General features: G+C 49.5%; 1 protein-coding gene across 3 annotated transcripts; it reads left to right on the top strand.

Annotated features, from left to right (window-relative positions):
* Window positions 1-2229: 2229 nt before the first annotated feature.
* On the top strand, window positions 2230-27504 carry CGN (cingulin). 3 transcript variants are annotated; one of them, XM_027533633.1, is made up of 21 exons: window positions 2230-2336; window positions 8852-9726; window positions 10467-10567; window positions 10711-10780; window positions 10884-10973; window positions 12647-12774; window positions 13410-13542; window positions 14106-14318; window positions 14753-14901; window positions 15139-15271; window positions 18336-18536; window positions 18868-19074; window positions 19833-20090; window positions 21098-21268; window positions 22351-22512; window positions 23854-23943; window positions 24416-24499; window positions 24613-24731; window positions 25062-25170; window positions 25556-25719; window positions 25999-27504. In XM_027533633.1, the coding sequence occupies exons 2-21, from the start codon at window positions 8866-8868 to the stop codon at window positions 26138-26140; spliced, it is 3585 nt and encodes a 1194-aa protein (XP_027389434.1). In that variant the 5' UTR covers window positions 2230-2336; window positions 8852-8865; the 3' UTR covers window positions 26141-27504. The 3 variants fall into 3 exon arrangements, 2 of the variants coding, with proteins under 2 accessions (XP_027389434.1, XP_027389441.1); XM_027533640.1 differs by lacking the exon at window positions 2230-2336 and adding an exon at window positions 4899-4979; XR_003509587.1 differs by lacking the exons at window positions 25556-25719; window positions 25999-27504 and adding an exon at window positions 24862-24952 and having other exon boundaries at window positions 25062-25153.
* Window positions 27505-27928: the final 424 nt, after the last annotated feature.

The raw sequence follows: 27928 nt of genomic DNA, 5'->3' as shown, positions 1-27928 counted from the left end.
AGTCAGCTCTTCACATGAGGTGGCCAAAGTACTGGAGTTTCAGTTATTTACTTATCTTTAATTACTCCTCCTGTGTAGCCTTCCTGCTGCTCCATTTAGGAACTGGGCATAGAATAATAGGTGATCCCCGGGACAACGATTTCAGTAGAGTTGTTAGTGGTAGTGGTGACAGTCTTGGATAACTCAAGAACTGAGGAAAGAATTGTAGGATAAGAATTTGGCTCCAAATTCACTTTTCTATCATGAAGCCTTCTCCAGTTTACCTATATCATTCTCTTCTATTCCATGTCACAAAAGTAAAATTACCCTCTTGAATATACCAATGTAATTCATTTCTTCTTCCTGGATTCTATGTTTTGCTCTAATTTTCTGCCTTTGCTGTATTTATAAACTGGTAAATTCTGCCAAAGTGTAACATTTCTTAAGGAGAGAGAACATCAGATCAGATCAGATCAGTCGCTCAGTCGTGTCCGACTCTTTGCGACCCCGTGAATCGCAGCACGCCAGGCCTCCCTGTCCATCACCAACTCCAAAGGCCTCAGTGTCACCTTTGCCCCCTGTGTCTGGGAAGTGTCTCTCTGAGATTGTGTGCTTCCTTGAGGAACAGGTGACTATCGCTGTGACTCAGAGGCCTCCCAGTTTTTCCTTGTAATCTGTATTCAAAGGGTTGGGGTGGGTGTTTCCTTTGTCACTCTAACTTTACAAGTACACTAAGTAGCCTAACGATTGAGGCGTTACCTTAGGAGAGTTTAGGCATTTCCATTTCCCAATATTTAGGTCAGTTAAACAATCTTATATTAAAAAAAAAAAATCTCTTAAAAAACCACCCCAGGGGTTTGAAGGTACTTGGTCCTGAAGAGGCACTTCCTTTTCTGATCCCCAACCCCCTTGCTTTTCTTTTCTTTTCTGTCCCACCCTGGGGCATGGGCCAGTTTGACGACTTTAATCCCTACCTAAAGCTTCCCTTGGAATGCAGATTTGCTTCCCAGCCTAGGAACCGGGAGATGGACTTTACTGTCCAGGACCTACACCTAGCCTTCGAACCTTGGGGGAAGGGGAGGGAAATGAGCTCCCTCGAAAGCACTAGACTGTCAGCAGCATATAGGATTCCTCTTCAATGCCAAATAGGTACATAATCAATATTTGTTGAATAAATGCGAATATCGGAACCTAGCAACGCAAACTAAGTCTATCTCTTTTTCATATATCTCAACCATTGAAATCTCGGAAGTTAGCTTTCTCGCTGTTTAACTGCAGCTAGTTGATTAGCCGGCGTGTCTGCAGTTTGCGGAGCACCCCGACTTTACTCTTCAGGGTTCTGGGATCAATTTCCCCACTTCTTGAAAAGCTAAAGTCTAAAATGGATTTACAATCTGGGGTTGAGATCCTCTTCTGTTTAGAATGAAAGTCATTCGTATTCCATGTAAATTCACCCCGCCCCTTCCCATTCATTCACTCGACAAATATTTACTAAGCGCCTAACAGATGCCTGTCCCTGTTGTAGGCATTTGGGATAAACCAGAGAACAAAACAAGAGATTTTTGCTCTGGTGGAGCTTACAGTAGGGCGAGAGACAAACGACGAATACGAATTTTAGATTAAATCATATAATCTGGAAGGTGATACATACTATGAAGAAAAAGGTGCCAGGCTGAATGGAGGCCTGTTGTGGAGGCCAGGAGATTAGGGAGGAGAATCCAAGATTGGGATCCGGCTCAGGTTGGGAAAAAGGGAGACGGAGCTGAAGTGAAGGGGCTGCTGACGTCTGGGGACCGGGAAGGTATCTTCCGCAGGATGCCACGGAAGAGTATTCTGGTTTATGCGGAGATAGGGGAAGGGCAGAAAGGAGTCTGGACAGAGGTTCCGGCCGAGAACCCGGCAGCGGGGCACTGCTCAGCAGCTGAGGCGAGAAGATGCTCTGGCGGGCGGCTTCCAGTCCAGCGCCCGGGCAGGGGCCGGTCAAGGGCGGCCAGCCACTACGCCCCCAAAATGGCCTCCCAATGCCCCTCGCCGCCCCACCCCCGCCCCCGCGCCTCACCGCCAGCCGGCCCACGTGACCGCCGGCCCCTCCCGCCCACCCTGGCTGGCGACCCCGGGTCCCGGTCCCTGCGGCGGCGGCCCCGCCCCTCGCGGGAAACGGACCAACCGGAGGAAGGGTAGGGCGGGTCGGGTGGTGACGGCCAATGAAGGTGGAGCTCCGGAGGGGAGTAACAGGTTGGTGGGAGGGGGAGAAAGAAGGAGGGAGCGCGGAGGGACAGAGGGGGAGGGCCCGGGAGCCGATCGTGCAGCTCTCCCCGAGCCCGAGCCCGAGCCCGGGAGCGCCGAGCCCGGCTAGGGTGAGTGAACCGGGCGGGAGGCGAGGGCACCCAAGAGGCTGGCGAGCTCTCAGGTGTACCCTTGAGGGGCGGGAGTCAAGGCGATCAGAGATACCCAGGGCACAGGTGCTGTGTTGGCGAGAGGAGGAGGGGAGGTCAAGGTAGGGTGGGAGTACTACTGATAAAGAGCTGGCTTCTGCTCTAAGGTGCCAGACGCAGGTGCTTGGGAAGGTGCCAGGTGAGGGGCACCTGAGGCTGAGGCTATTCCCCGGGCATGAAAGCGTTTCAGGGCCAAGATATCTCTGGAGGTCAGACGCCAGTCCCTCGGGCAGAATTTCTCCTGGAGACCGGAATGGTAGGGGGAAGGAGTCAGTCTCGGTAGGGCAAAGGGGACTTGCTGTCTATGGTTCAGAGACGGAAAGGAGAGGGCGTGGAAAGGTGCTGTTTCTCTGAGGTTCTTTCCCCGACTGCCAGTCTGAGCCGTCCCTGATACCTCTCTTCTGGCTTTGAGATGGCTCTGAGGTGTGGAGTCTTTAACCTTTCACCTATGGGAGGAGACAGGTGCAATTAATAGACACTGAGAGGTAAAAGGAGAGGATACCCCCATCTCTTTGCTAGGTGTGAAACTAAGGCTTTCAACATTTGTCCTCCTTTGCTTTTTTGCCAGAGAGGATTTTTCCTTCTTCCTCTTGAGAGAGTGCTGTATGAGAGAGGGATTTGAGTAAGCACTGATCCCTAGGCTTACAAAATATGTAGAAATACTTTTTTCTAATGAGGCCTCTTTCTGGGAGCTAATGTCAAACCCTCCCTCCAAGCACACATACTTCTGGGGTTCTAGATGAAGCTGTTGGGTGAGGTTTGGGAGCCTAACAAATTTTCTCAATGCCTCTTGGAAATTCTCCATTATTCGCTGAGACCCCACCAGGCATCCCTAACAGCTGGACTGTGGTGGCTGTCAGACTGGCAGAAGACACTGGTGCAGGAAATAAGCAGGGCTCCTCAGGAGACCCCAGGACTAGGAGATTCAGCACCTCTAAGTCTTCAGGCTGGATGAGAGGTGCACATGAGGGCCTAGACTAAACTTCTGAGGCAGATTTCCTTGCCTTAGGCAGGTGAGGGAACCAGAGCCAGCCATAACTTGGCCCCTTTGATGCCCTGCCTGAGGAGTTGTTATAATTGGGAAATAATTAGCAACCGCTATGTAGTCGACAGGCTGCTTACACATGCCTCCATACCTCTTTTTTCATCCTGGGTATTTGGGAATGGGGGGCTGGCCCTAGGGGACTGCTAATCCAGAGATTTGCCTGACCCTAAGAGGATTCTGGCTTCCTAGAACCCTTCCTGCTTTCCCCAGGCTGACCTGCTTGCCACCACCCCTGTGGGAAGTGAGGAGAAGAGTAGGGCCGCTGGTTTTCTTCATGCTAGGCAAGGGGAGAACTAAGAGCCAGGGAGGTGGCCCAGGTTATGTGGGATCTGAAATGCAACCTTGGAAACTCTCAAGAGGGAGGGGTAGAGGGAGACAGTCTTCCTGTCGCACACTGGGCTGTCTCTCACTCACCAGGCTCATTGTGTATCTGTTCGTATCTCTGTTCCTCCTGCCTGTTCCTTTCCCACCTTCTGCCTTGGCATCTAAGCTGGACAGAGTCCCTGCCCCTGGTTTTGCCCCTCTGCCTCCTCTGTGGTGTGGAATTTCTCTGATCTGCTTCACAAACTGCCAGTGGAGTCTCCCTGGCCCTCCCCTTCCTCTTGCCTCTCAAACCTGTCCAGCCAGTTTGCAGGGGCCCAGTTCCTCATTGTGTTCCCCCCCCACCCGCCCCCACTGGCCCAGCAGCTGTAGCCTGGCGCTCAGGTTTGGCTGTTTCAGTGGACTGAACCAGGAGTACACTTGGGGGGTTCTTTTTGGATCCTCAGTCAACCTTATCTCATTACCTGTATGAGAAAATAGGAGCCAAAAGATCAAGGTCACTGAGTGGTCCTTTTCTATTTTGTTTTCCTTGTTACCTCCAAGGGGAGTCTAATCAGTGTACCTCTACCCATTTTCTGCCTCTGCCAATTATATAGCATCTAGTATATTGCAAGGCCCTCTATATACCAGTTCTTCCTGGGCACACCCGAAACCACCCCACCCCCACTTCTGCCAGGAGTCCAGAGACCCTGTCACTCCTAGTTGGAAGCCAGACGCTTATGGCTGGGCCAGAGATGATGGAATTGGGGCAGGGCAGGCTAATGAGTAACTCAGGGAGAAGTGGCTGCCTGATACAGGTGCTGTGTCCGCCCCCTCCTCGCAGGCAGGAATGACAGGCAGACAGATGAAGCTGAATTAACTTGTGGTCTAGTCTTCTTCCCAAGTCCAGTTGGTGAAGAGCGCCCTGGGCACATGCCAGTGGTGGGAAAAGCAGGGTCAGGCATCTGGTGAGAGCAGAGGCTCTGGGCTCTCTGTTGCCTGGCACTCGATCACTGTTTACCTGCCTCTGGTGCTTACGCAAGACCTTGGAGCTGCCCTACTCCCTGGACCCCGCCCCGCTGTCCTCTGTAACTGAAGGCGGATAGGTTTCGGGTTTTCCATGTTGAATCATTTAGAGCCCTGCTTTCTGACCCACTCCAAAGATCCCTTCAGTCCTCCTGGCCCTGGATTCACATGTTCTGGGGCTGAAGAAGATTGAGGTATGGGAGTCCCTGGGACCTAGGGGTAGGCTTGGTTCCGCCTCTGAGCAACTTGATGCTCCTGGGTGGGCAAGGGGCTATGTATTCTCTGGGACTAGGCTGAGAACTCCTTGACCTGAATCTGGAAGATCAGTTGATATACTATCATGGTAGAGCCACATCATGACTTTTGATAGCTGGCAGTCTAGGCACATTTGGTTCCAAAATTATGACTGAAGAGGGCAGGGAGTCCAGGCCAGGAAGAGGTTCTGTTACTAGGGCAAACAAGAAATGGCTGTGTGGGATCCTTGGGAAATCTCCCCACGGCTGTGTGAGTTCTCCTTGGTTCAGGATACAACTTTTAATAGATTCATGTTGATGTCTACTATCTGCTAGGCCCTGGGGACACAGGAGTCAGCTGAGAGCAATGTTTGTTTCCCCTCCAGGAGCTTATAATCAAGTGGAGGAAACAGGAAACAAATTGTCCCTCGATAACTATATAATTGTGGTACATGTATACAATGGAATATTACTCAGCCATGAAAGGGAATGAATTTGAATCGGTTCTAGTGAGGTGGATAAACCTAGAGCCAGTTATATGGAGTGAAGTAAGTCAGGGAAAAATAGATATTGTACATTAATGCACACATGTGGAATCTGGAAAAATGGAACTGATGGACCTATTTGCAGGGCAGGAACAGACGTGGATGTAGAGAACAGACTTAGGGACATGGCTGGGGAAGAGGAGAGTGGGATGAATTGAGAGCGTAGCATGGAAACACATGTTACCATATGTAAAACAGATCGCTCATGGGAAGTTGCTGTATAACTCAGGGAGCTCAACCTGGTCCTCTATGGCAACCTAGGGGAGTGGGATGGGGTAGGGGGTGGGAGGTAGGGTCAACAGGGAGGGGACATGTATATACTTAACGGCTGATTCATGTTGTTGTATGGCAGAAAGCAACACAACATTGTAAAGCAATCATTCTCCAATTAAAAATAAATTAAAAAAATAAACTGAGGCAAACTCATGAGGCCATCTGTGGAGTATATAATGTGCATCTGATCTAGTCTGTGGGAGGGAAGGATCAGGAAAGGCTTCTCTGAGGAAGTGACATCCTTCTGTAAACCAAATGAAGCCAAGAAGGCCCCCTTGAAAGGAGCAGCATATGTGCAGGATAACATTTGTTGACAACTTTGTGACAGGCTTTTGCTGCTAGGTGTGTTCATGTTTACTATCTTGTCATTTGCCCTCTTTTTATTGAAGTAGAATCTAAGTAAATAAAGGGCAAAAATCTTGTGTATAACTTAATAAATTTTTATAGTTGTATATACCCATATAATTGTTGTTGTCTAATTCTCTTGGGCAATTACCTACCTTGTGAGGTAGTATCATTATGCCCATCTTACAGATGAGGAAACAGGCTTAGAAAAGTTGTGGTTTGTCCAAGGTAATATACATTAAGTGAAGAGCAGAAACAAGGATTCCAGGTCAGATCCGGAGTCTAGTCTGGAGCCTTTTCTATCGGATGAGTGGCTTGGAGAACTTATACCTTTGCCTTGTAGCTTCTTTTCTGGTCCCATTTCTTTTCTTTTTAAAAAAGAATTATTTATTTATTTTTGGCCGTGCTGTGTCTTCATTGCTTCTTGAGCTTTTTTCTATTAGTGGTGCATGGGCTTCTCATTGGCTTTCTCATTCCCTTGTTGTGGAGGATGGGCTCCAGGGTGCCTGGGCTTTAGTAATTGTGGCTCCCAGGCTCTAGAGCACAGGCTAAGTCGTTGTAGCACATGGGCTTAGTTGCTCCACAGCATGTGGGATCTTCCCAGATCTCTGAATCTGTGTCTCCTGCCTTGGCAGGTGGATTGTTTATCATTGAGTCACCAGGGAATCCCTCTGGTCCTATTTCTTACTTGAATTCCAGCATAGGGTCCTACCAACTAAGTATCTTGCTGTCTTGGGTATCTGAGTCAGAGGTTGGTTGGTCCAGAGAGGTTGGTCCTCCCCATTGTCTGCACAGTGGAAGGATGGGGTCCTCGGGTTCACAGGTGGGCTTTGAGGACCTTTTGAGATGCTGTGCTAAAAGTCTGGGTGAGCTGTCACCTGGGGGAAGGGTGCATTGCTTTCATGTTTTCTCAAATACCAAAAAGGTGAAGAACCATTGCTGATAAGGGGTTCCTCCCCGCAGTATCTTCCTCTGGAGGGGAGGGACTGGGAATGTTAGGAATGCTCTTACTCCAAGCCCTGTCTCACCTAGAGCTCTGCCCCTCCTTTCCTTGCTCCCGCTGGTTCATGGGCTGCTTAGCCCTTCTACAGTCCCTGCCTGAAAGGGGCCTTGCCAAGTTTCCTTGGCCCAGAGCTCTTCTGGAGGGTTGAGTTAGGTATGTTTGTGTCTCTGGCACTTCAGAGGCTCCTCCTCCAGTTTGGTGCTAGGCCCTGGTGGAGGTTAGCAGAAGGGGTGGGGGAAGCTGGTTTTTTATTTGCTTAGAGGAGAAACTCTCCTCCCCAAGTTCCTGGAGCCAGCACATACCTGGACTACATTCCATCTGCTGACTCTGGGCTTAGGCAGTATGGACCCAGGGAGGCGACCTGCAGGTGGTCTTGGCTCTGGCCCTCAGATGGACAAGTCTGCCTGCCCTGGGGCCTCTTGGACTCATCCCACATGGCCTGCGGGATCTCAGTTCCCCAACCAGGGACTGAACCCTGGCCCCGGCAGTGAAAGCATGAACTTCTAACTACTGGACCACCGGGGAACTCCCTGGACTGGTACTCTTAAATGTTATTTAAATCTTTTCTTGAGTGGGCTTCCCTGGTGGCTCAGATAGTAAAGAATCCTCCTGCAGGGTGGGAGACCTGGGTTCCATCCCTGGGTCAGGAAGATCCCCTGGAGAAGGAAATGACAACCCACTCCAGTATTCTTGCCTGGAGAATCCCATGGACAGAGGAGCCTGGCTGGCTACAGTCCATGGGGTTGCAAAGAGTTGGACTTGACTGGGTGACTAACACTTACTTTTTTCTTGAGTAGGCAGTACTCAAAAGGGACCAGATTCAAAAGGGACCAAAAGGTACTTCCCTGGTGGTCCAGTGGCTAAGACTACCTTCCTAATGTAGGGGACTGGGTTCGATTCCTGGTCAGGGAACTAGATCTCATGTGCCACAGCTAAGATCCTGCATGCCACAACTAGACCCGGCACAGCCCAGTAAATGAGTAAATGATATAAACAAACAAAAAACCCCAAAGGGACAAAAAGATGTCTAGGAGAGAGCCAGTCATTCTCCCAGCCCTGTCCCCTATCCTCAGTTCCCCCACCCCTGATGCCATCACTGCTGTTGGTTTCTTTGAGTATCCTCCCAGAAATGGGATGACATACCCTGGGGTCTGCTGTATTTAAAATGAGCTCTGGGAGCGGAGGCCCCAGTTCTCCACTGGGCTGGAGGCATCTGCATGTGGGGCTTGTGCCTTCCTTGGGGTTGGGGGAAGCATACGGTAGTGCTATATGTGTATGTGTGAAGATGAAGAAAAGTCTTTAAACTTTTGGCAAAGCCAAGCTCCTCAGGACTGTATTAGAGGAAAGAAGTCCTTCTGGGTCAGTGGGTCTCAAAGTGTGGAATCTGGATACAGCATCAGCATTTCCTGGGAACTTGTTAGAAATGTAAATCCACGCTTGGGGACTACCTCCTGAGTCTGATACTCTGCAGAGGGTCGGGGTGGGGAGCGGGTGGAGTCTGTGTTTTAACAAGTCCTTCAGATGCTGCTGCTCAGATGAAGGATGAGGACCACTATTTTATATAGAGGGAACTGGCAGGCAGTCAGCCCCGTAGAAGCTGGGCAAGTGGAGGTTTCTGGGTTTCTATTTCTAATCTCTCAGCTTAAGCTCTTTCCTTCATCTTCCAGGACCCCTCCTATCCATGGAGCAGGCGTCCACCATGGCCGAGCCCCGGGGCCCTGTTGACCATGGAGTCCAGATTCGCTTCATCACAGAGCCAGTGGGTGAGGCAGAGATAGGCACCCTACGTCGTGGTGGGCGACGGCCAGCTAAGGATGCAAGAGCCAGTACTTACGGGGTTGCTGTGCGCGTGCAGGGCATTGCTGGGCAGCCCTTTGTAGTGCTTAACAGTGGAGAGAAAGGCGGTGACTCCTTTGGGGTCCAGATCAAGGGGGCCAACAACCGAGGGGCGCCAGGAGCTCTGAGCTCTGACTCGGAACTTGCTGAGAGCCCCTACTCTCAGGCCAGGGAGTTGCCTGCCCCCTCGCAGGGCAGCACCTCAGATGAGGAGCCCGGGGCCCACTGGAACGGAAGGCTACTCCGCTCCCAGTCCCAGGCCTCCCTGGCAGGCCCTTCCCTGATGGATCCAGACAATAGGAGCACCAGCCTGCTGGAGCTGGCCCCGCAGAGGACTTCCCCTGGCAACACCATTGACACTGCCCCCCTGTCTTCGGTGGACTCACTCATCAACAAGTTTGACAGTCACCATGGGGGCCAGAGCCGGGGCCGGACTGGCCGCCGCACGCGGATGCTGCCCCCTGAACAGCGCAAGCGGAGCCAGAGCCTGGACAACCGGCTGCCACGGGCCACCCTCCAGGAACGGGAGCGCCAGTCCCCTGATCACTGGATCCGTGGCACAAAGCATGACCAGCGCACGGGCAGCTCGAAACCATCAGCCCAGAGCTCTCTAGGCAGCTTTAGCCGTGCCCGTCAGACCCAGGACTGGGTCCTTCAGAGTTTTGAGGAGCCACGGGGGAGAGTACAGGACCCTGCAGTGCTACAGGTCAGACCCCATCCTTCTGTGGCTTCCAACCCCTGGCCCCTTCTCATAGCCCCAACCCACCAGCCCTGGGCCCCCTAGTGGACTCAGATGGTCTATAGCAGAGTCTACATGTTGTCTTCCACTTTATCCATCTGCTTAACAGATGATATTCACATGTACAAGATACTTCCATGGGCAGAATTCTAAAGGAAGTGGAAGTAACTGTGAAATCACCATTCACAAGCCTGGAGAGCTAACTCGTTCTTGCCAGACCACTGTGTGTGCCTCAGTCACTGGCATTTGCTAGGGCTGCCACAGATGTGAAGCAGGCTTGGAGGATATGAGTGGCTCTCTGCTGCTCTGGCCAAAACTCCCATCTTTGTCTCCCACTCAGGAATGTGAGTGAGTAGGGGAGTGACGTTACTCTGAGACAAAGTTAAATCTATTCTAAAAGTAAATCATTTACACATTCTAGTACATTAACTGCCATTAGTGACAAATAGCCTGTGACACAGCTCACAACTGGTTGAGAGCTGCCTGTCGAGCAAAATCTGGTTTGCAGCAATAGTGAGAGGTGGATCCTTCCTGGCCTGTTGCTCTGGCCTCAGAAGTATTGCCTCTGTACCCCCTTTTCAGGCTCGTTCTTCATGCTTGAAGGGCCTCATCTCCCAACTGCCACTTCTCTTCTACCTGTACCCCATACACGCTTCTGGCTTAATCTTCTCAACCTCCCGATTTCTTTGGGTTTACTTCTTGTGTAGTTCAAATCAACTCCAGACCTTCTCCGAGACCAGCAGGAGGCCGCCCCACCAGGCAGTATGGATCACGTGAAGGCCACCATCTATGGCATCCTGAGAGAGGGGTGAGTGGGGACCCCTCCCAACAGCAGAGTCACTTTCTTGTTCTAGCTTTGTTCCCCATCTTCCCTGCTCATAACCCTCCCTTCCCTCATCTCTTCCATCCCTTGCCTCCCCTTACCTTTGCATCTGTCCTTTCATCCTCCAGAAGCTCAGAAAGTGAAACCTCTGTGAGGAGGAAGGTCAGTTTGGTGCTGGAGCAGTTGCAGCCTCTGGTGGTGAGTGGCCTTCTCATGGTGGAGTGAGGGGGCAGGCTTAGGGCCTCATGTGCCTCAGAATCTGGATGTGGACTCACTTCTTTCCCCACTGTGTCTCTGGCAGATGGCTTCTCCTGGTTCTGCTAAGGTAGGGCAGGCTGAACTCACCCAAAAAGTGGAGGAGCTACAGAAAAAGCTGGATGAAGAGGTGAAGGTGAGGAGAGGGTCAGAGGTGCAGGAGGGGTGAAGGACCACATGGGAGAAGAAACTTGGCCTGGATGGGCCCTTCCAAGCAGTGGGAAGAGCGCTTGTGTGTCCTGAGAGATGAGACAAGAGTGTGTGCTAGTCCCAGGAAGGACTTTGGGGGTTCTCCAGAGCCTGGAGAGGAAGAACACATTCATCAGGGGTCCAACTACTTTTCATTCTGTTCCTCTGGACAGTCCTGTCCTAGCTCTGCCCCTTGTGCTGTGCTTAGTCACTCAGCTGTATCCGACTCTTTGCAACCCCATGGACTGTAGCCCGCCAGGCTCCTCTGTCCATGGGATTCTCCAGACAAGAATACTGGAGTGGGTTGCCATGCCCTCCTCCAGGGGATCTTCCCAACCCAAGGATTGAACTCAGGTCTCCCACAATGCAGGCAGATTCTTTACCATCTGAGCCACCAGGGAAGCCCAGCTCTACCACTTACTGACTGTATAAATCTTGAGCAAATTATTTACCTCAGTTCTTTTCATCATTATCATAATGATGGCAGTAATAGTAGCTGCCATTTATTGAGCTGAATTATTGTAGTAGGTACTATCCTGAGTAATATGTAATGATTATAGTGACCCTATAAAGTAGGTATCCTGGACCCTTGTATGATAAGAAAGTTGAAGATCAGAAAGATGAAGTGAATTGCCCAAGGTGGTAAGTTGTAGAGGAATTTTAAAATTCAGGTCAGTCTTATGCTCAAGGCTTTGTACTCCTTTTTTTTTTAAACACTGCTTCTACCTTGGCACAGTGGTAAAGAGTCTGCCTGCCAGCACAGGCGGTGCAGGAGGTGGGGGTTTGATCCCTGGGTTGGGAAGATCCCTTGGAGTAGGAAATGGCAACCCACTCCAGTATTCGTGTCTGGAAAATTCCGTAGACAGAGGAGCCTGGTAGTCTACAGTCCATGGGTCACAAAGAGTCAGACACAACTGAGCACATACACACAGTTATTACTGTGTAATAAATTACCTCAAAACAAACATCGCCCAGTATCAGAGTGTCCAAGGTCTGGGAGCCACTTAACTGGGTAGTTGTGGCTCAGGGCCTGTAATGAGCTTCCAGTCAAGATATTGGCTGGGGGTCTCGTCATTAGGATACTTGACCGGAGTTGCAGGATTTACTTCTAGCATGGCTTACTCAATGGTGGTTAGCTGGAGGCCTCAGTTCCTTGCTACGTGGACCTCTTCATAGGGCTGCTTGAGTGTCTTCACAGTGTGGTAACTACCTTCCCTCAGAGTGAGTGATTCAAGAGAGAAGCTTAGAAGGAAGCTGCAGTGCCTTTTTATGACCTAGTCTTAGAAGTGACACATCACTTCCTCCTTTTTCTGTTTGTTAGAAGAGATGGCCTGTACTCCAGGGGAGTCTATACTAAGTCCAGCCTCTGCACAAGGGGAGAGGTTTCACCTTTTGGAAGGAATGGCAAAGAATCTGTGGACATATTTTAAACCATTACAAGTATAAGGACCATTACAAGGTTTCATCTGAGGCTTAAATGCAGATAATATACATAAGATTCCTAGTTCAGCGCCTGTCACATAGTGAATATCAATAGGTGTTAGACATTTCCATTATTCCTGGTCCTTCTGAGAGGCTTGACCTACCCTTCACCTGTTTCATTCTCCTTTCCTTTTCCAGAAACGGCAGAAGCTAGAGCCGTCCCAGGTGGGGCTGGAACGGCAGCTGGAGGAGAAGGCAGAAGAGTGCAGCCGATTGCAGGAGCTGCTGGAGAGGAGGAAGGGGGAGGCCCAGCAGAGTACCAAGGAGTGAGTGCAGCTGCTGGTGCACGCAGGGCCATGTGGGGACCTCAGCCATATTCAGAGACTCCCCCAGCGCTGGGGGAGACAGGGAAATCTCCAGAAGCTGAAAGGGGCAGACAGAGATGGTTAAAGATGGGACCTTTCTCTTTACCTTTTCTATCAGATATGCTCATAGTGCATGAGTTAGGCTGCCTGGGTTTGCCTCTGTGCATCAAGTTCTTAATCTGTAAAATGGGCTTAATAATAATACCTGCCTTACCAGATTGTTGTGAGGATTCAATCATTCATGTAGCAGAAGTTTTGTGATCAGTATTATATAGTAGGTACTGATCTAGATTCCTGTGGTTCATCAGTGAACCATAAAGCAAAGTTTCTAGTGAGGAAAAACAGACAGTAAACAATAAGCATATTATGTAAGTAAATGTGTAACATGTGAGAAGGTGGTAAGTAGAGTAGGTTAAAGAACCTTAGGAGGGCTGGGTTGTAGGGGAGCAGGTTATAGTATTAAATCAAACAGGGGAGACATTGTTTAGATTTGAACAAATGCTTGAAGGAAGTTTAAAGGAATTACTATAGGTAAAGTGTTTAGAAAATGGACTGACACTTAATGCTCAGTAATGTTGTCTGTGATTGATTATTAGGCTCCAGAACATGAAGCTTCTCCTGGACCAGGGTGAAAGGGTACGGCATGGGCTGGAGACCCAGGTGATGGAGCTGCAGGACAAGCTGAAACAGGCCCACGGTCCTGAAGCTGCTAAGGAGGTGCTAATGAAGGTAGGGAGGAGGGTGTGCGTATTAATTGCTTCAGTCATGTCCAACTCTGTGGCCCCATGGACTGCAGCCCCCGCCAGGCTCCTCTGTCCATGGAATTCTCCAGTCAAGAATACTAGAGTGGGTTGCCATTCCCTTCTCCAGGGGAATCTTCCCAACCCAGGGATCAAACCCAGGTCTCCTGCTTTGCAGATTCTTTATCATCTGACACCAGGGAAAGCCCAGGGAGTAGGATGGGGTACTCTCATCTCTGCTCCCTTTCAGCAAGAGCATCCTCAAGTCTGCTCATCTGTTGTTTCCCCAAAGTATGGGGAGGAGGTAGCTGACTGTCTCTTTAGGGTGCTTTCAGGCAGGCTCAGTGGTGGGGTGATCCCAGAGACAGAATGGTGGATTTCCTTTAGCCTAACTAGGCATTGTAGAGGGCAGAAAGCACCTGTTCACGTGCCTAACAGATCAGACGTGCTCAATACATATTTTTTGACTGACTGGATTAATGAATGAATGAATTAACAGACAGGTGGATTCTAATATGGTCACCTCTGTACTTCCACCTTCACTTTCCCCAGGACCTGATAGAGACCCGGGAGCTTTTGGAGGAGGTCTTGGAGGGGAAACAGCGGGTGGAGGAGCAGCTGAGGCTGCGGGAGCGGGAGCTGACGGCCCTGAAGGGCGCCCTGAAGGAGGAGGTGGCCTCCCGGGACCAAGAGGTGGAGCACGTGAGGCAGCAGTACCAGCGGGACACCGAACAGCTTCGCCGGAGCATGCAGGACGCGACCCAGGCATGTGACAAGAGCAGGGCTGGGAAAAGAGGGCATCCCAGGGAAGGGGGCTGCCTTGAGGTCTTGGTATCTGGGGATTTTTTTTCCTGGTCATCACTGGAACTCCTGCTAAAAGACACGTGTGAGATGTAATGAAAACCTCCGTCAGGAAACCTGTAAGGGTGGAGAGAAGGAGTGCGGGCCAGAAGTCCCAGGAGGGTGTGTGATTGAAGTCCCATGGGGAAATAATGAAGGAGACTCCCTCTAGATGACAGGCAGACTGTGTCTTAGGAAGAGAGCCTTGTACTAGCGCTGCGCCAGGCTCCCTGGGTGTCAGGGTGTGCAGCTGGCACAGTGCCTCTGGATCTGAGCTTTACCATCTGCACTCTCACACTTTGCTCTGGAGTTAGCTCTCGCCTATGAACCTCCTGGCCCCTGACTCTTCTCTTCACTAGGACCACGCAGCATTAGAAGCTGAGAAGCAGAAGATGTCAGCCCTGGTGCGGGGGCTGCAGAAGGAGCTGGAGGAGACCTCAGAGGAGACAGGGCATTGGCAGAACATGTTTCAGAAGAACAAGGAGGAGCTTAGAGCCACCAAGCAGCAGTAAGGATAGTCCCCCCCAGGAAGCTTGTCCAGGATTCTTCTATCCCTGCTCTTCTCCGTCAGCGCTGTGCTCTTTTCTCAAACTGCCCTTCTCTGTATCCACCTTCCTCCCTCCTGAGGGCGGGGGCCCAGTGTATTAACCTCCAGGGAGGTGGTTTTCATTGTTCTTCTAGCCTCTCCCCAGCAGGTGGCCTCACTCTGTTTCCCTTCCCTTTTATCTCACCTTGCTGGGCTCAGACTCCTGCAGCTGCGTATGGAGAAGGACGAGCTGGAAGAGGAACTTGGGGAGAAGATAGAGGCCTTGCAGAGGGAACTAGGGCAGGCCCGAACTGGTGCTGGAGATACTCGCCAGGTGGAGGAGCTCAAGAAGGTACTTGGAAGCTGGGGGGCAGAAGGGCAGGTTAGGGTGATGGGCACATGCCTCACCCATCCACGAGGGCCTTCATGCTGTCTCCTACTGCTTTGTTTTCAGACTTCCTCCTGCCTGCTCAGCCTTATCTCTTCGCAGCACACACTCCGGCAGGACTGGTCTCCTCATTCACTGTAGACATTTCTAATGGAAAGAACTCGCCATGGCCAGCTTGGGTTATAGCCAGAGGCTGCTGGCTGCCTCCCAAGAGACCTCATGGGTAGCAACATTGAGGTGAATTTGTGAAACTCCAGGCTCATTTTTGCAAGCTTGGAAACCTCATTTGGTCATCATAGCAAGGGTTACTTCATCTTTTAGAGGGGACTCATTAACTACACTTATGAAACCAACATTTACAATTAGAACACTGGTTTATTAACTTACAATGAGCAGTGTTGTCACATGGATTGGAACACTTGCAGTACACAGCCAGCTGACCTACATGGGAAGCCAAATTGTAATTTGAAGGCTACTGCAGAATCTAGACCCAGGGAACTAAATGTTTTTATCATGCGTGGATATTTTATAAACAATCTCATAAAATTGAAATTAACACAAATAATTTCTTCATATTCCTGGTATTAGTTTATGAAGGACAAGAAAGCAGTGCTTTATTTCAAATGATTTGAAAGTTAGAAAATATTTTCATTAATTATAATTATGGAGAATTGGCATTTACAGCCTCTTGAGAATCCTTCTGGGTCTACATTTCTTTGATTGTCTATGCTTGGTATGTAGTAGGTAATCAGTTAACAAGTATTAATTAATCAATGCTTATTGATCATACATTTACTATAAGGCTACCTAACTGTAATCAGTAAGCATTGTATTTTTAAATGAGTAAAGAAATATACCTCTGAATGATGATTTCCCAGAAAAATAAAAGCTTGAGCTTATAAAAAAATTTTTGGTGGAGAAAAAGATAATAAGTGTTAACCAAATATACTTTGGTGGTTGTCAAATCAGAAGTACTCCTAGTTTTTACTGTATTGTTATTAAGTTAACAAATAAAGATAGTCTGAAGTTTGTTCATTATATTAGCTGACATAGGCAACTTGGACATTCCTCTGGACAATCTCAATTGATTTATTATGCTAGGTAAAGCTAAAAAGTAATAACTACTGTTTCATTTATCTCATATATTAAGTACATTTTATTAAATATTTAATCAGCCTATAACATATACATGGAGAAGGCAATGGCACCCCACTCCAGTACTCTTGCCTGGAAAATCCCATGGATGGAGGAGCCTGGTAGGCTGCAGTCCATGGGGTCGCTAGGAGTCGGACACGACTGAGCAACTTCACTTTCACTTTTCACTTTAATGCATTGGAGATGGAAATGGCAACCCACTCCAGTGTTCTTGCCTGGAGAATCCCAGGGACGGGGGAGCCTGGTGGGCTGCCGTCTATGGGGTCGCACAGAGTCGGACACGACTGAAGTGACTTAGCATAGCATAGCATAACATATACATTAGGAAAACAGACTAACCCAGTCCACTGTAAACCACACACTGTGGTAGTTTTCTTTTTCTTTGTAGTTAGTGTCTTATATAGAAGACTCACTATATATATATAAACAACCTTTCAGCCTAATTATGATACTTTCTGAATTTCAGAAGTAGCTACTAGATAATTAGAACCAGAAATCATATTTTAATATTTAAAAAAAAAATCAGATCAGCAAATCACACGAATATTTATTGTGTCACATACTTTGGTTTTTAGCATTTGAAAAAAAATAGCTATTTTTATTTTATTCATACACTCATCTGTTCTTATTCCACATAGTTTTTTTAAAGTAGAGATTTAGTTCATGTACCATAAAAGTCACCCTTTTAAAGAATACAGTTTAGTGGGGTTTTGTACACTCACAGAGTTTTACAACCATCACCACTATCTAATTATAGGATATTCTAATTACCCCAAAAAAGAACCCTGTATCCATTAGCAGTCACTCTTCTCATTCCCAGGAGCCACTAATCTACTTTCTCTCTCTATGGATTTGCCTATTCTGGACATTTCATATAATCGGACTCCTATTATATCGAGCCTTTTGTGTGTCTGGCTTCTTTCATCTAGTATGTTTCTCACGGTTTATCTGTGTTGTACCAAGTAACAGTATTTCGTTACTTTTTATGGCTGAATAATATTCCACTGTATGGATATACCACATTTGTTTCTCTTCATCAGTTTTTAAACATTTTAAAATTTATTTATGGCTGTGCTGGATCTTCATTGCTTTCCTTGGTCTTTCTCTAGTTGTGGCAAGTGGAGCCTACTCTTTGTTGTGGTGTGTAGGCTTCTCATTGCGGTGGCTTCTCTTATTGTGGAACATTGGCTCTAGGCAAGTGGGCTTCAATGTTGCAGCACACGAGCTTAGCACTTGTGATGCATGGGCTTAATTACTCTGTGGCATGTGGAATCTTCCTGGACCAGGAATTGAACCTGTGTCCCCTGCACTGGCAGGTGGATTCTCAGCCACTGTGCCACCAGGGAAGTCTTATCTGTTCATCAGCTGATGGACACTTGGGTCATTTCTATATTTAGCTATAATGAATATTGCCACTATGAACTTTTACTTACAGGTTTTTTTGTGATCATATGCTTATATAGTTCTCTTGGGTATATACCTAGGAGTGGAATTGCTGGGTCATATGGTCACTTTATGGTTAACTCTTTGAAAGTGGAAGTCATTCATTCGTGTCTGACTCTTTGTGACTTCATGGACTATACAGTCCATGGAATTCTCCAGGCCAGAATACTGGAGTGGGGAGCCATTCCCTTCTCCAGGGAATCTGCCCAATCCAGGGATCGAACACAGGTCTCCCCCGTTGTAGACAGATTCTTTACCTGCTGAGCCACAAGAGAAGCCCAAGAACTCTTTGAGACATTGCCAAATTATTTTCCAAAGTGGCCATACCATTTCACACTCTCACCAGCAATGTATGAGAGTTTCCGTTTCTCCACTCTCTGGTATCCCAAGCTGGTTCTCTCTGCCCTGTCACCATTTCTCTTCCTTCTAGGAGCTGCGTCGGACACAGGAGGAACTTAAGGAGCTGCAGGAAGAGCAGCAGAGCCAGGAGGTGGCAGGGCGGCACTGGGAGCGGGAGTTGGAGAAGCAGCTGAGGGTCGAGGCTGAACGGAGCCGGGGGCTGGAAGAGCAGAACCTCCAGCTACAAAAGACCCTCCAGCAACTGAGACAAGACTGTGAAGAGGCTTCCAAGGCAAGGGGAGTGGGCATAGGGCTTAGGAGGTGGAGGCTGAGGGGTCTGGAGGGCTGAGGAGCCAGAGGGCATGGAAAATTACCTATCATGGGTATGTATAGACCAAATACCACGGTCCTAGGTGTGTGCTTAAACGTAGCCAGGATGTGGCAGGGGAGGCCGGGCTGTACCTTGTGACACCCACTGCTTCTCTGTAGGGTGGGGTTCTCAGGGAAGCCTCTGGCTGGCGGTACCACCCCTCTTTCAGTCGCTCTCTGTGGGGTGCTTTTCCTGGGAGTCGTCGGCAATCTTGAGCCCCGGGGTCTGAGCCACCTCTCTGAACCGGCCTCAGGCTCAGATGGCAGCAGAGACAGAAGCGGCAGTGCTGGGGCAGCGTCGAACAGCAGTGGAGACGACGCTTCGGGAGACCCAGGAAGAAAACGACGAATTCCGACGGCGCATCCTGGGTCTGGAGCAGCAGCTGAAGGAGGCACGAGGCTTGGCGGAGGGTGGGGAAGTGGCGGAGGCTCGGCTTCGGGACAAGGTGCAGCGGCTAGAGGTTAGTGCTTTCGCTAACATCTTTGGCTTCCTCCCTGTCCTCTGTCCTCTCATCCCTGGCTACATACTGGTAGCTTAGACGGTAAAGAAACTGCCTGCAATGCAGGAGACCTGAGTTCAGTCCCTGGGTCAGGAAGATGCCCTGGAGAAGGAAATGGCACCCACTCCAGTATTCTTGCCTGGAAAATTCCATGGATAGAGGTATAGTCCATGGGTCGTGACGAGTCAGACACGACTGAGAGACTAATACTGTTACTCTCGTGGCTCAGATGGTAAAGAATCTGCCTGTAATGCAGGAGACCTGGGTTTGATCCTGGGGTCGGGAAGATCCTCTGGAGAAGGGAATGGCAGCTCACTCCAGTATTCTTGCCTGGAGAATCCCATGGACAGAGGAGCCTGGTGGGCTATAGCCCACGGGGTCACAAAGAGTCAGACATAACTGAGCGACTAACATGAACATGGGAATACTCAGCCATCACTTTTATTTTGCCTGTAATGTGTTTCTATTTGCCTCCCTAGCCCTCTGTTAACCTTGGGTTTGTTTCTGGAGTGTGCTTTGGTGTGAATGTCTTAGCCTTTGCCCTAGTGTTTTTGTCCACCTCCCACTCTACATGGTCTCTGATCTTGGAGCCTGTTTTCATTGTCCACCTTTTTCAGAAATATCTCTTCCTCCTCCCTCCCAGCTGCTCACCTCCAAATGGCTTGAGCCTGAGCTTTGCATCCTCTTGGTCCAACATCACTCACCTTCTCCTCTCCCAGGCAGAGAAACAGCGGCTACAGGAGGCCTTAAATGCAGCTCAGGAAGAGGAGGGGAGCCTGGCAGCAGCCAAGCGGGCACTGGAGGCACGGCTAGAGGAGGCCCAGCGGGGGCTGACCCGCCTGGGGCAGGAGCAGCAGGCGCTGAACCGGGCGCTGGAGGAGGAGGGGAAGCAGCGGGAGGTGCTCAGGCGCAGCAAGGCCGAGCTGGAGGAGCAGAAGCGCTTACTGGACAGGACTGTGGACCGGCTGAACAAGGAGGTAGGCACGGGCTGGCCCAGGCTCAGGAAGAGGCTCAGCTCATACAGAAGCTTGCCTGGAGCAGTGGACAGGGGAGGGAATGGGGTCACAGCGTGTGGTGTTTGCTTTCCTCAAGTTCATTGTTGGGGAAGCCAAGGCCAAAGAGGCAGAGTGGCATCCTTCCTGTGTCCCCTGAGTGTTTTTGCCCACCCCTGCCATCCCATTCCTTTACGGTCTAATCCTTGGAGACCGTCTGTCTCCTGGAGTTCCTTTTAGAAGTCTATGAGACCTAAACATAGGAACCTTCATTGACAGAACTTTATATTTAGGGGAAGGGGAAAAAAAGGCCTATGGTCCCTCCTTAGACATCTGTAAGACCTTAAAACAGGAATTTTCATTGGTAGAATTAAATATTCAGGGGAGGGAAGGAGAAAGGAAGAAAAGGAAATAAATTGCTTTTTTTTCGAGTAAGGTCATCCACCTAGACTCTTATTTATAAAACTGGAGCAAACACCTATTTCATCAGTTCTAAAATGTACATTGTATCATCTCTGGAATTGATTTGTCTTATAATTGGTGGTATGTTATAGTTCAGTTGGCAACTTTTTCTGTCAGTGGTATACCTTATAATAATCATTGGTATCATGGGTTTGGTAAAATATGGTCATTTCAGGCTTACTTTGTATCAGGCACTGCTGTGAGTACGTATATAATTAATTAACATAATTCTCACAACAACCGTGTGATGTACTATTATTATCCCATTTTACAGATAAGGAACTGAGACAGAGAGGATAAGTAACTTGCCTGTGGTTGCACAGCTAAGTGGTAGAGCAGGATTTGAATCCAGGAGGTCTGTATATTACTCCCAGCCATACTAGGGACCTAGGTCCAGGAGAGAGCAAGAGAGGGCTGTTGGGGCAGGAAGGAGGCTTTGGGAGAACCTTGGGAGTCTGGGCCTAGAGAAGGGACAGAGGCAACTGTTAAAGAGTTGCAGGGTTGAAAAAGCTCTTCTCTCTGTGTCTCAGCTGGAACAGATTGGGGATGACTCAAAGCAAGCCCTGCAGCAGCTCCAGGCCCAGCTGGAGGATTACAAGGAAAAGGCTCGGCGGGAGGTGGCAGATGCCCAGCGCCAGGCCAAGGAGTGGGCCAGTGAAGCTGAGAAGACCTCTGGGGGGCTAAGCCGGCTTCAGGATGAGGTAGAAGCCTAAATGGCAGGATACTGGGAACCCTCCCAGTATTCTTATATTGAAGGTCATTCATTGCCTCTTAATTAAGTGTGTCTGACTCTTTGAGACCCCATGGACTACACAGTCCATGGAATTCTCCAGGCTAGAATACTGGAGTGGGTAGCTGTTCCCTTCTCCAGGGGATCTTCCTGACTCAGGGATCGAACCAGGGTCTCCTGCATTGCAGGCATACTCTCTAACTTCTGAGCCACCAAGGAAGTGAAGTGAAAGTTGCTCAGTCGTGTCCGACTCTTTGCGACCCCACAGACTACACAGTCCATGGAATTCTCCAGGCTAGAATACTGGAGTGGGTAGCCGTTCCCTTCTCCAGGGGATCTTCCCAATCCAGGGATTGAACCCAGGTCTCCCACATTGTAGGTGGATTCTTTACCAGCTGAGCCATGAGGGAAGCCTGCCTCTTAATTAAAGCTGTTGCCAGAGGATCCTAGGATCTGCGTTTAGGTCTAATCATTTAGGCGGGGGAGGATGGAGGGAGTTGTCCACCCTAGATGCAGACAGAGGATGCATTCCCCAGTGGCTCAGCAGTAGAGAATCCGCCTACAATGCAGGAGACATAGGAGATGCAGGTTAGATCCCTAGATTGGGAAGATCCCCTGGAGGAGGAAATGGCCACTCACTCCAGTGTTCTTGCCTGGAGAATCGCATGGACTGAGGAGCCTGGCGGGCTGTAGTCCATAGGGTCATAAAGAATCAGACATGACTGAATCAGCTGAGCACGCATGCACTTAGGTGGGGCTGTACACTGTAGCGGTGCACTTACGTCACTCCTGTACAGACAACACATCCTCTACTGATGCGTTTTCAAACCCTGCTGCACATTAGGGGCACCTGGGGAGATTTTTAAAAATCTCAATACCCAGGATGCATCTTGTCCACTTAAATCATACACCCTGAGGCTTGGTTTCAGTATCAGTTGTCTAAAAACTCAGGTGATTTAAAGTGTTGAAGAATTTTCCCCTGCAGGGTGGACTGCTCCCACCCCGCCTCCACCTCACTTTATCTGAGCTGTTGCATTTTTCTCTTCTGACCAGACTCAGAGGCTGCGGCAGGCCCTGCAGGCATCCCAGGCTGATCGGGACACAGCCCGGCTGGACAAAGAGCTGCTGGTCCAGCGACTGCAGGGGCTGGAACAAGAGGCAGAGAACAAAAAACGTTCTCAGGATGACAAGAGCCGGCAACTCAAGAGCCTTGAGGTGAGGGGTTGACGTGTAGAGGCAGGGTGGGGGAAGGTGGGGGGAGGTCTGGATCCTGGCACAGGTGGGACTTCTGTGGGAAAAGCCAGGGCACTCCCAGCCTCTTTCTGTATTAGGGGTAGAAAACTGGCAGCCCACAGCTGATGGGTTTTGTTTGACTACAGTGCTTTAAGCAACTTTGAATTAATCGCCACTGTTTAGAAATTTAAAGACGTCAAATAAAATTTTGGATTTCTGGCCTCTTGTTTACCTTTGAAAAATATAACAACGAGGGGCTTTGAGTCCCGAGTTTTCTGCATGGTAATCGTTGGCTGGAGCTGAGCAGCAGTTTCTCCCCTTTAGAGTCAACAGTGGTTTTCAATTTGCGGTGTTTGGCAATAACGACAACAGTAATAATAGCAGCAAATGCTTAATATATTGTGCTATGTGCCAAGTATTTAAGAATCATGTAAACTTGAGCAACGCAGGAGACCCGGGTTTGATCCCTGGGCCTGGAAGATCCAATGGAGAAGTGAATGGCAACCCACTCCAGCATTCTTGCCTGGAGAATCCCAGGGACAGAGGAACCTGGTGGGCTACGGTCCATGGGGTCACAAAGAGTCAGATATGACTGATCAGCTCCTCAGTCCTGAGAATAGCCCTTTGGAATGGGTAGTTTTGTTTTGTCCATTTTACAGATGTGGAAAACAGATGAGGAGAGGCTAAGCCACTTGTCCTTGGCCCCTGTGCTAGGAAGTGGTGAAGTGAAATGAAGTGAAAGTCGCTCACTCATGTCCGAGTCTTTGCAACCCCATGGACTATACAGTTTATGGAATTCTCCAGGCCAGAATACTGGAGTGGGCAGCCTTTCCCTTCTCCAAGGGATCTTCCCAACCGAGGGATTGAACTGGGGTTTCCTGCATTGCAGGCGGATTCTTTACCCGCTGAACTACCAGGGAAGGAAGTGGTAGATCTGATTTTTAAACCCAGGCAGTCTGGCTCTGGTGCCCACACTCTTAGTCTCTATGTGGTACTGCCTGGCTTGAGTTTAGAAGCTTTGGTATCTATTTTCCCATTAGGGAAATAGGGCTGCCCCAGTGAGAAACAGATTCTGGGGTTTGTCCTCCTGCCAAGGGGTCAGGATCAAAGTGGGCCCGCTCCTTCCTCTTGATGCCTCACTTGGGCAGCAGAGGGCGCTAGCTCCATGGTGGCTCTGGGCAGGGGGAGGGACCAACGGATTGTGGGATGGGGAGAGACAAGAATCTCTGGAGGCTGGGGTCTGAGACCGTCCAGGTGAGAGTGGCATTGTGGTGTCCAGCATTTGGGACACAATTAACCCAAATTGTTGTCCCTCTGCCACAGGAAAAAGTCTCACGGCTGGAGGCAGAGTTAGATGAGGAGAAGAGCACGGTGGAGCTGCTGACCGACCGGATGAATCGTGGCCGAGATCAGGTAGCCCCTTCCTGACCCCTCATCTATGTTTATGCCTGACGACAGAGCCTCTCAGCCCTTTCAAAAACAACCCTACCTTCCCATCTTTCATGTCTGGAGAGATCTGGCTGCAGAATTGGTGCGTGACTAGTTCTACTGCAGAGTCTCATCTGCTTTCGGGAGGGGTTGGCAGGTTTCCTCAAGTGGAAAGAAGCCAGGAATTGAATGGAGGAAGGAATCCTGGTGGCCTGGGTTACTGACCTGAGTCTGGGCCATCTCCATTCAGAAGGGATTCTGGTTCCTGGTGAGACTGAGGAGGCCTTGTTTCAATCTTTATGGCTCCTCTCATTTGAGTAGGCTGTGATTTCTTAGTTGCCTGGGAATTTGGGGGATTCAGAGAGCACCCTCCATTTACTCTGCCCAGCTTGGTTTCAGCTTGCTGGTTCATCATCAGTCCTCCCCAAGTCCAGTTCCTCTGGCCTATCCCTGCTAGGTGGACCAGCTGAGGACAGAGCTCATGCAGGAGAGGTCAGCCCGGCAAGACCTGGAGTGTGACAAAATCTCCTTGGAGAGACAGGTGAGGGGGTGGGGTGGGCAGTCTCAGGGAGAGACCTTGGGAGGTGGATAGAATGACCATGAAAGCTATTGGAAGTAGAGTGCAAATCAAGGAAGCTTCCTGTCCCCTCTCAGAACAAGGACTTGAAGAGCCGGTTGGCCAGCTCAGAAGGCTTCCAGAAGCCCAGCGCCAGCCTCTCGCAGCTTGAGTCCCAGAATCGGGAGTTGCAGGAGCGGCTGCAGGCAGAAGAGAGGTGACATGAGCCATCCTTTCTCTCTCCCTTTGGACTTTTCTCCTCTGCCCCCACCCCCCCGCCACCCCGATCTTCTGCCTCAGTCATGGCAATCTGGCTTGATCTTTCGGGAGCCCTCTTCTCTTGATAGGGAGAAGAGAGAATTATGGAAATTCTGAAATGTGAATGGCCTCTGTCTACCCAGTTCTTTGGATCTGCCCTGGATCCTCCCCAGCCTAATGGTGGGGCTTGTGGCTGAGCCCTTAGAGTCCTTGGAGGCAGTATGGGGCCAAGTAGCAACTTCTTTAGAAATGGCAACAGCCTAGACATCCCCCTACCCCGCCCTTTCAGGGAGAAGACAGTTCTGCAGTCTACCAACCGAAAACTGGAGCGGAGAGTTAAAGAGCTGTCCATCCAGATTGATGATGAAAGGCAGCATGTGAATGACCAGAAAGACCAGGTAGGGATGGCAGCTAGGGCCAGTCAACCATAGGGCAAGTATATACTATGCATTTTCTTGAAGGCCAGGGGAGGGCCTACCTCTTATGTGTTCTATCTTAGACTTTTTTTCCATAAGGACAGAGAAATTAGAGCAAAAGGACTAGATTAATGCATAGTAAGCATAGGTACTGAGTACTTACGATACACTGGGTACCTTTTCTAAGTGATGTATTAACTCATTTAATCCCCAAGACAAACCTATGAGGTTAGGGAACTTGCCTATGGTCACAACATTTTTCTAGGGGGCAACTACATATACCTTGTCAAGATTGCTACAGGGGAGGGTCTCAGGCCTTGGTAGCAGCAGATGCATTTCTAATGGGGGGACTTGATATCCTGCCTAGCTAAGCCTGAGGGTGAAGGCTTTGAAGCGGCAGGTGGATGAAGCCGAAGAGGAAATTGAGCGACTGGACAGCCTGAGGAAGAAAGCCCAGCGTGAGCTGGAGGAACAGCATGAGGTCAATGAACAGCTCCAGGCCCGGATCAAAGCCCTGGAGAAGGACTCCTGGTATGGGCTGCTCTTCTGCCCCCTGCTCCGTTGGGAATGAGCTCTCCTGAGCTGGGTGGGGAAAAGGGGACTTCGTGGGCATTCATTCCTGGATGAAAGCCAGGATGGATGTCTTTTAGTACCTCAGTATCCATCCTGTACCCCATCTCCCCTACTTCTTAGGGGAATCTTATGGGTAGTTTTAGGCTTTAGGAGAACTGAGTTTCCTTAGCATGAGAAGGGAGGCTGTTTTAATCTTTCTGTCATCTCCCCTGACTGGTATTCCTCTCTTTGACTCAGGCGCAAAGCTTCCCGCTCAGCTGCTGAGTCAACCCTCCAGCACGAAGGACTGAGCTCAGATGAGGAATTTGACAGTGTCTACGATCCTTCCTCCATCGCCTCACTGCTTACAGAGAGCAACCTGCAGACTAGCTCTTGTTAGCTTGTGGTTCACAAGGGCCCATAAACCACACCTGAGGCCTGGTCAGTTCTGCTCTGCTCTGCCCAGCTTCAGATTCCTCATCTCTGGCAGGGATCCAGTTATTAAAGACCTAAGATGGGGAGGGGTTTGAGTGATGGTGATAAAAAAAAATGCATCTGCGCTAAACCGGTAGAGGGACATTCCCCTTCCTCTGGGGGGAGTGGGCTCTTTAGGCCAACTGAGCCCCCTCCTTAAGTGCCGATAACCCCCTCCTCTGCTCCCTCATAAGAGCAGGCTGGTCAGGGGGATTGAGTGGGCTAGGAAGGGATAGAAATTGCCATGTATATAAAGCTTGCTTTCTTTAGCTCTTAACCCTAGGCTCAGGGAAATACCCTATGTGATTCTGCCCCCTTGACTCCTGTAATTCATTTCCTTCCTATTCTGGAGTGGGGTTAGGGGAGCATTATGGGTAATGGACATGCTGGCGTGACTCTGCCCACTTCTCACATGCTCTTCTTTGCACAGTCATGGGGCCCATGTGGTAGTCCCCACCTGTCTCCATTACATATTTTTTGTCTTCCCTAGGCTAGGATCCAAGGGACCCTTTCTCCTTCTCTTCCCATCTTTACCATTTCTATGTTCCTTCTTCTCGGTGCCTTAGCCAGGGTGAGGAGATATGGATGCTCTTCTTGCCTTTTATTACCTGCACATTCATACCTCTCCAAAGATCACCTTGTCCCCACCTGGGGCCCTCTGCCTTCCCTGCTGCCCCAGTGACTGGTCAAGAGATCTGCCGGCTTCTCTGCCTATGAGCCCCTGTGAGAGGGGCTTAGGTAGGGCTGTAATAAAGTGGTGGAGCCTGCTTCTGCTCAGGGTTTCCATCCTTCCTCCTCTCTCTCTGGACTATGATGTGTTTATAAGATGGTTGGACCTGGGAACCCTGACAACTGTCTACACAAGTTTGAAAAGCAAACAATTTTGGTCTCTATGGCCATACTTGTGGTTTCTCTTATCAGAGGTGCCCAAGCCCTGTAGGGAACTGAGGGACCCTCATTATCTCAGGAGCCTGGACCTGATACAGAGGGGCTAGAAGCTGACTCTTGGTAGAAATGGGAAGAGGCAATGGAGGATTTGTTCCTCTTTTGGGATTTGGGGAGAGCCAAGTTCTGGTGGGGAGGAGGTGAGGAAGATGATTCACCTCTCTTATTTCCTAAGCAGGCTCTGTAAGGAGCCTAGAGGAGGGAGAAGCCTGTTCTCATCAATGACTTGTAATTTCATGATTTAGAAAAATTCCTCTATTCTGAAAATCATATATTCTCTCCCAATCCAATCGAGCATTGAATTTTTATTTTAAATTAAATAAAAATTATATATCTATACTGAAATCCTTGACTTCTCATTCATTTTCCTGATTTATTTGGAGATCTAAATTATATGAAGAAGCCATATTACTGTGCAACTTAGAGGCTGAAACTCGAGTTTTCTTACCTCACTTTTAGAGGTCTTTTACAACAGATCAGATGGGGTCTAGAGAGACTAGAAGTTTATAGCAGCTCCATTCTTTCCTGGGAATAGCAAGACCAGTAAATGCCTTCTTTGAGAATTAAAGAAGACAGGTGAGAACTGAGTTTTATTCCTATGGGGCATAAGGATACCCTAAATATTTGCCTTCCAGGTGCAAAGATACCATCCATTCCTACATTGCATGTGACCCAGTTCCTACCTGGGAAGTTTGTCATCCCTGCTCTTGTGTTCCCTTGAAGAGGGGGTGAGGTGTTCACCAAAGTCTATTGCCAGATTCAGAAGTTC

The sequence above is a fragment of the Bos indicus x Bos taurus genome, chromosome 3 (assembly GCF_003369695.1).
Source record: "Bos indicus x Bos taurus breed Angus x Brahman F1 hybrid chromosome 3, Bos_hybrid_MaternalHap_v2.0, whole genome shotgun sequence".
Lineage (NCBI taxonomy): Eukaryota > Metazoa > Chordata > Mammalia > Artiodactyla > Bovidae > Bos > Bos indicus x Bos taurus.
The sequence above is the reverse complement of the archived record's forward strand: the minus strand, read 5'-3'. Positions and strand labels throughout refer to the sequence as shown.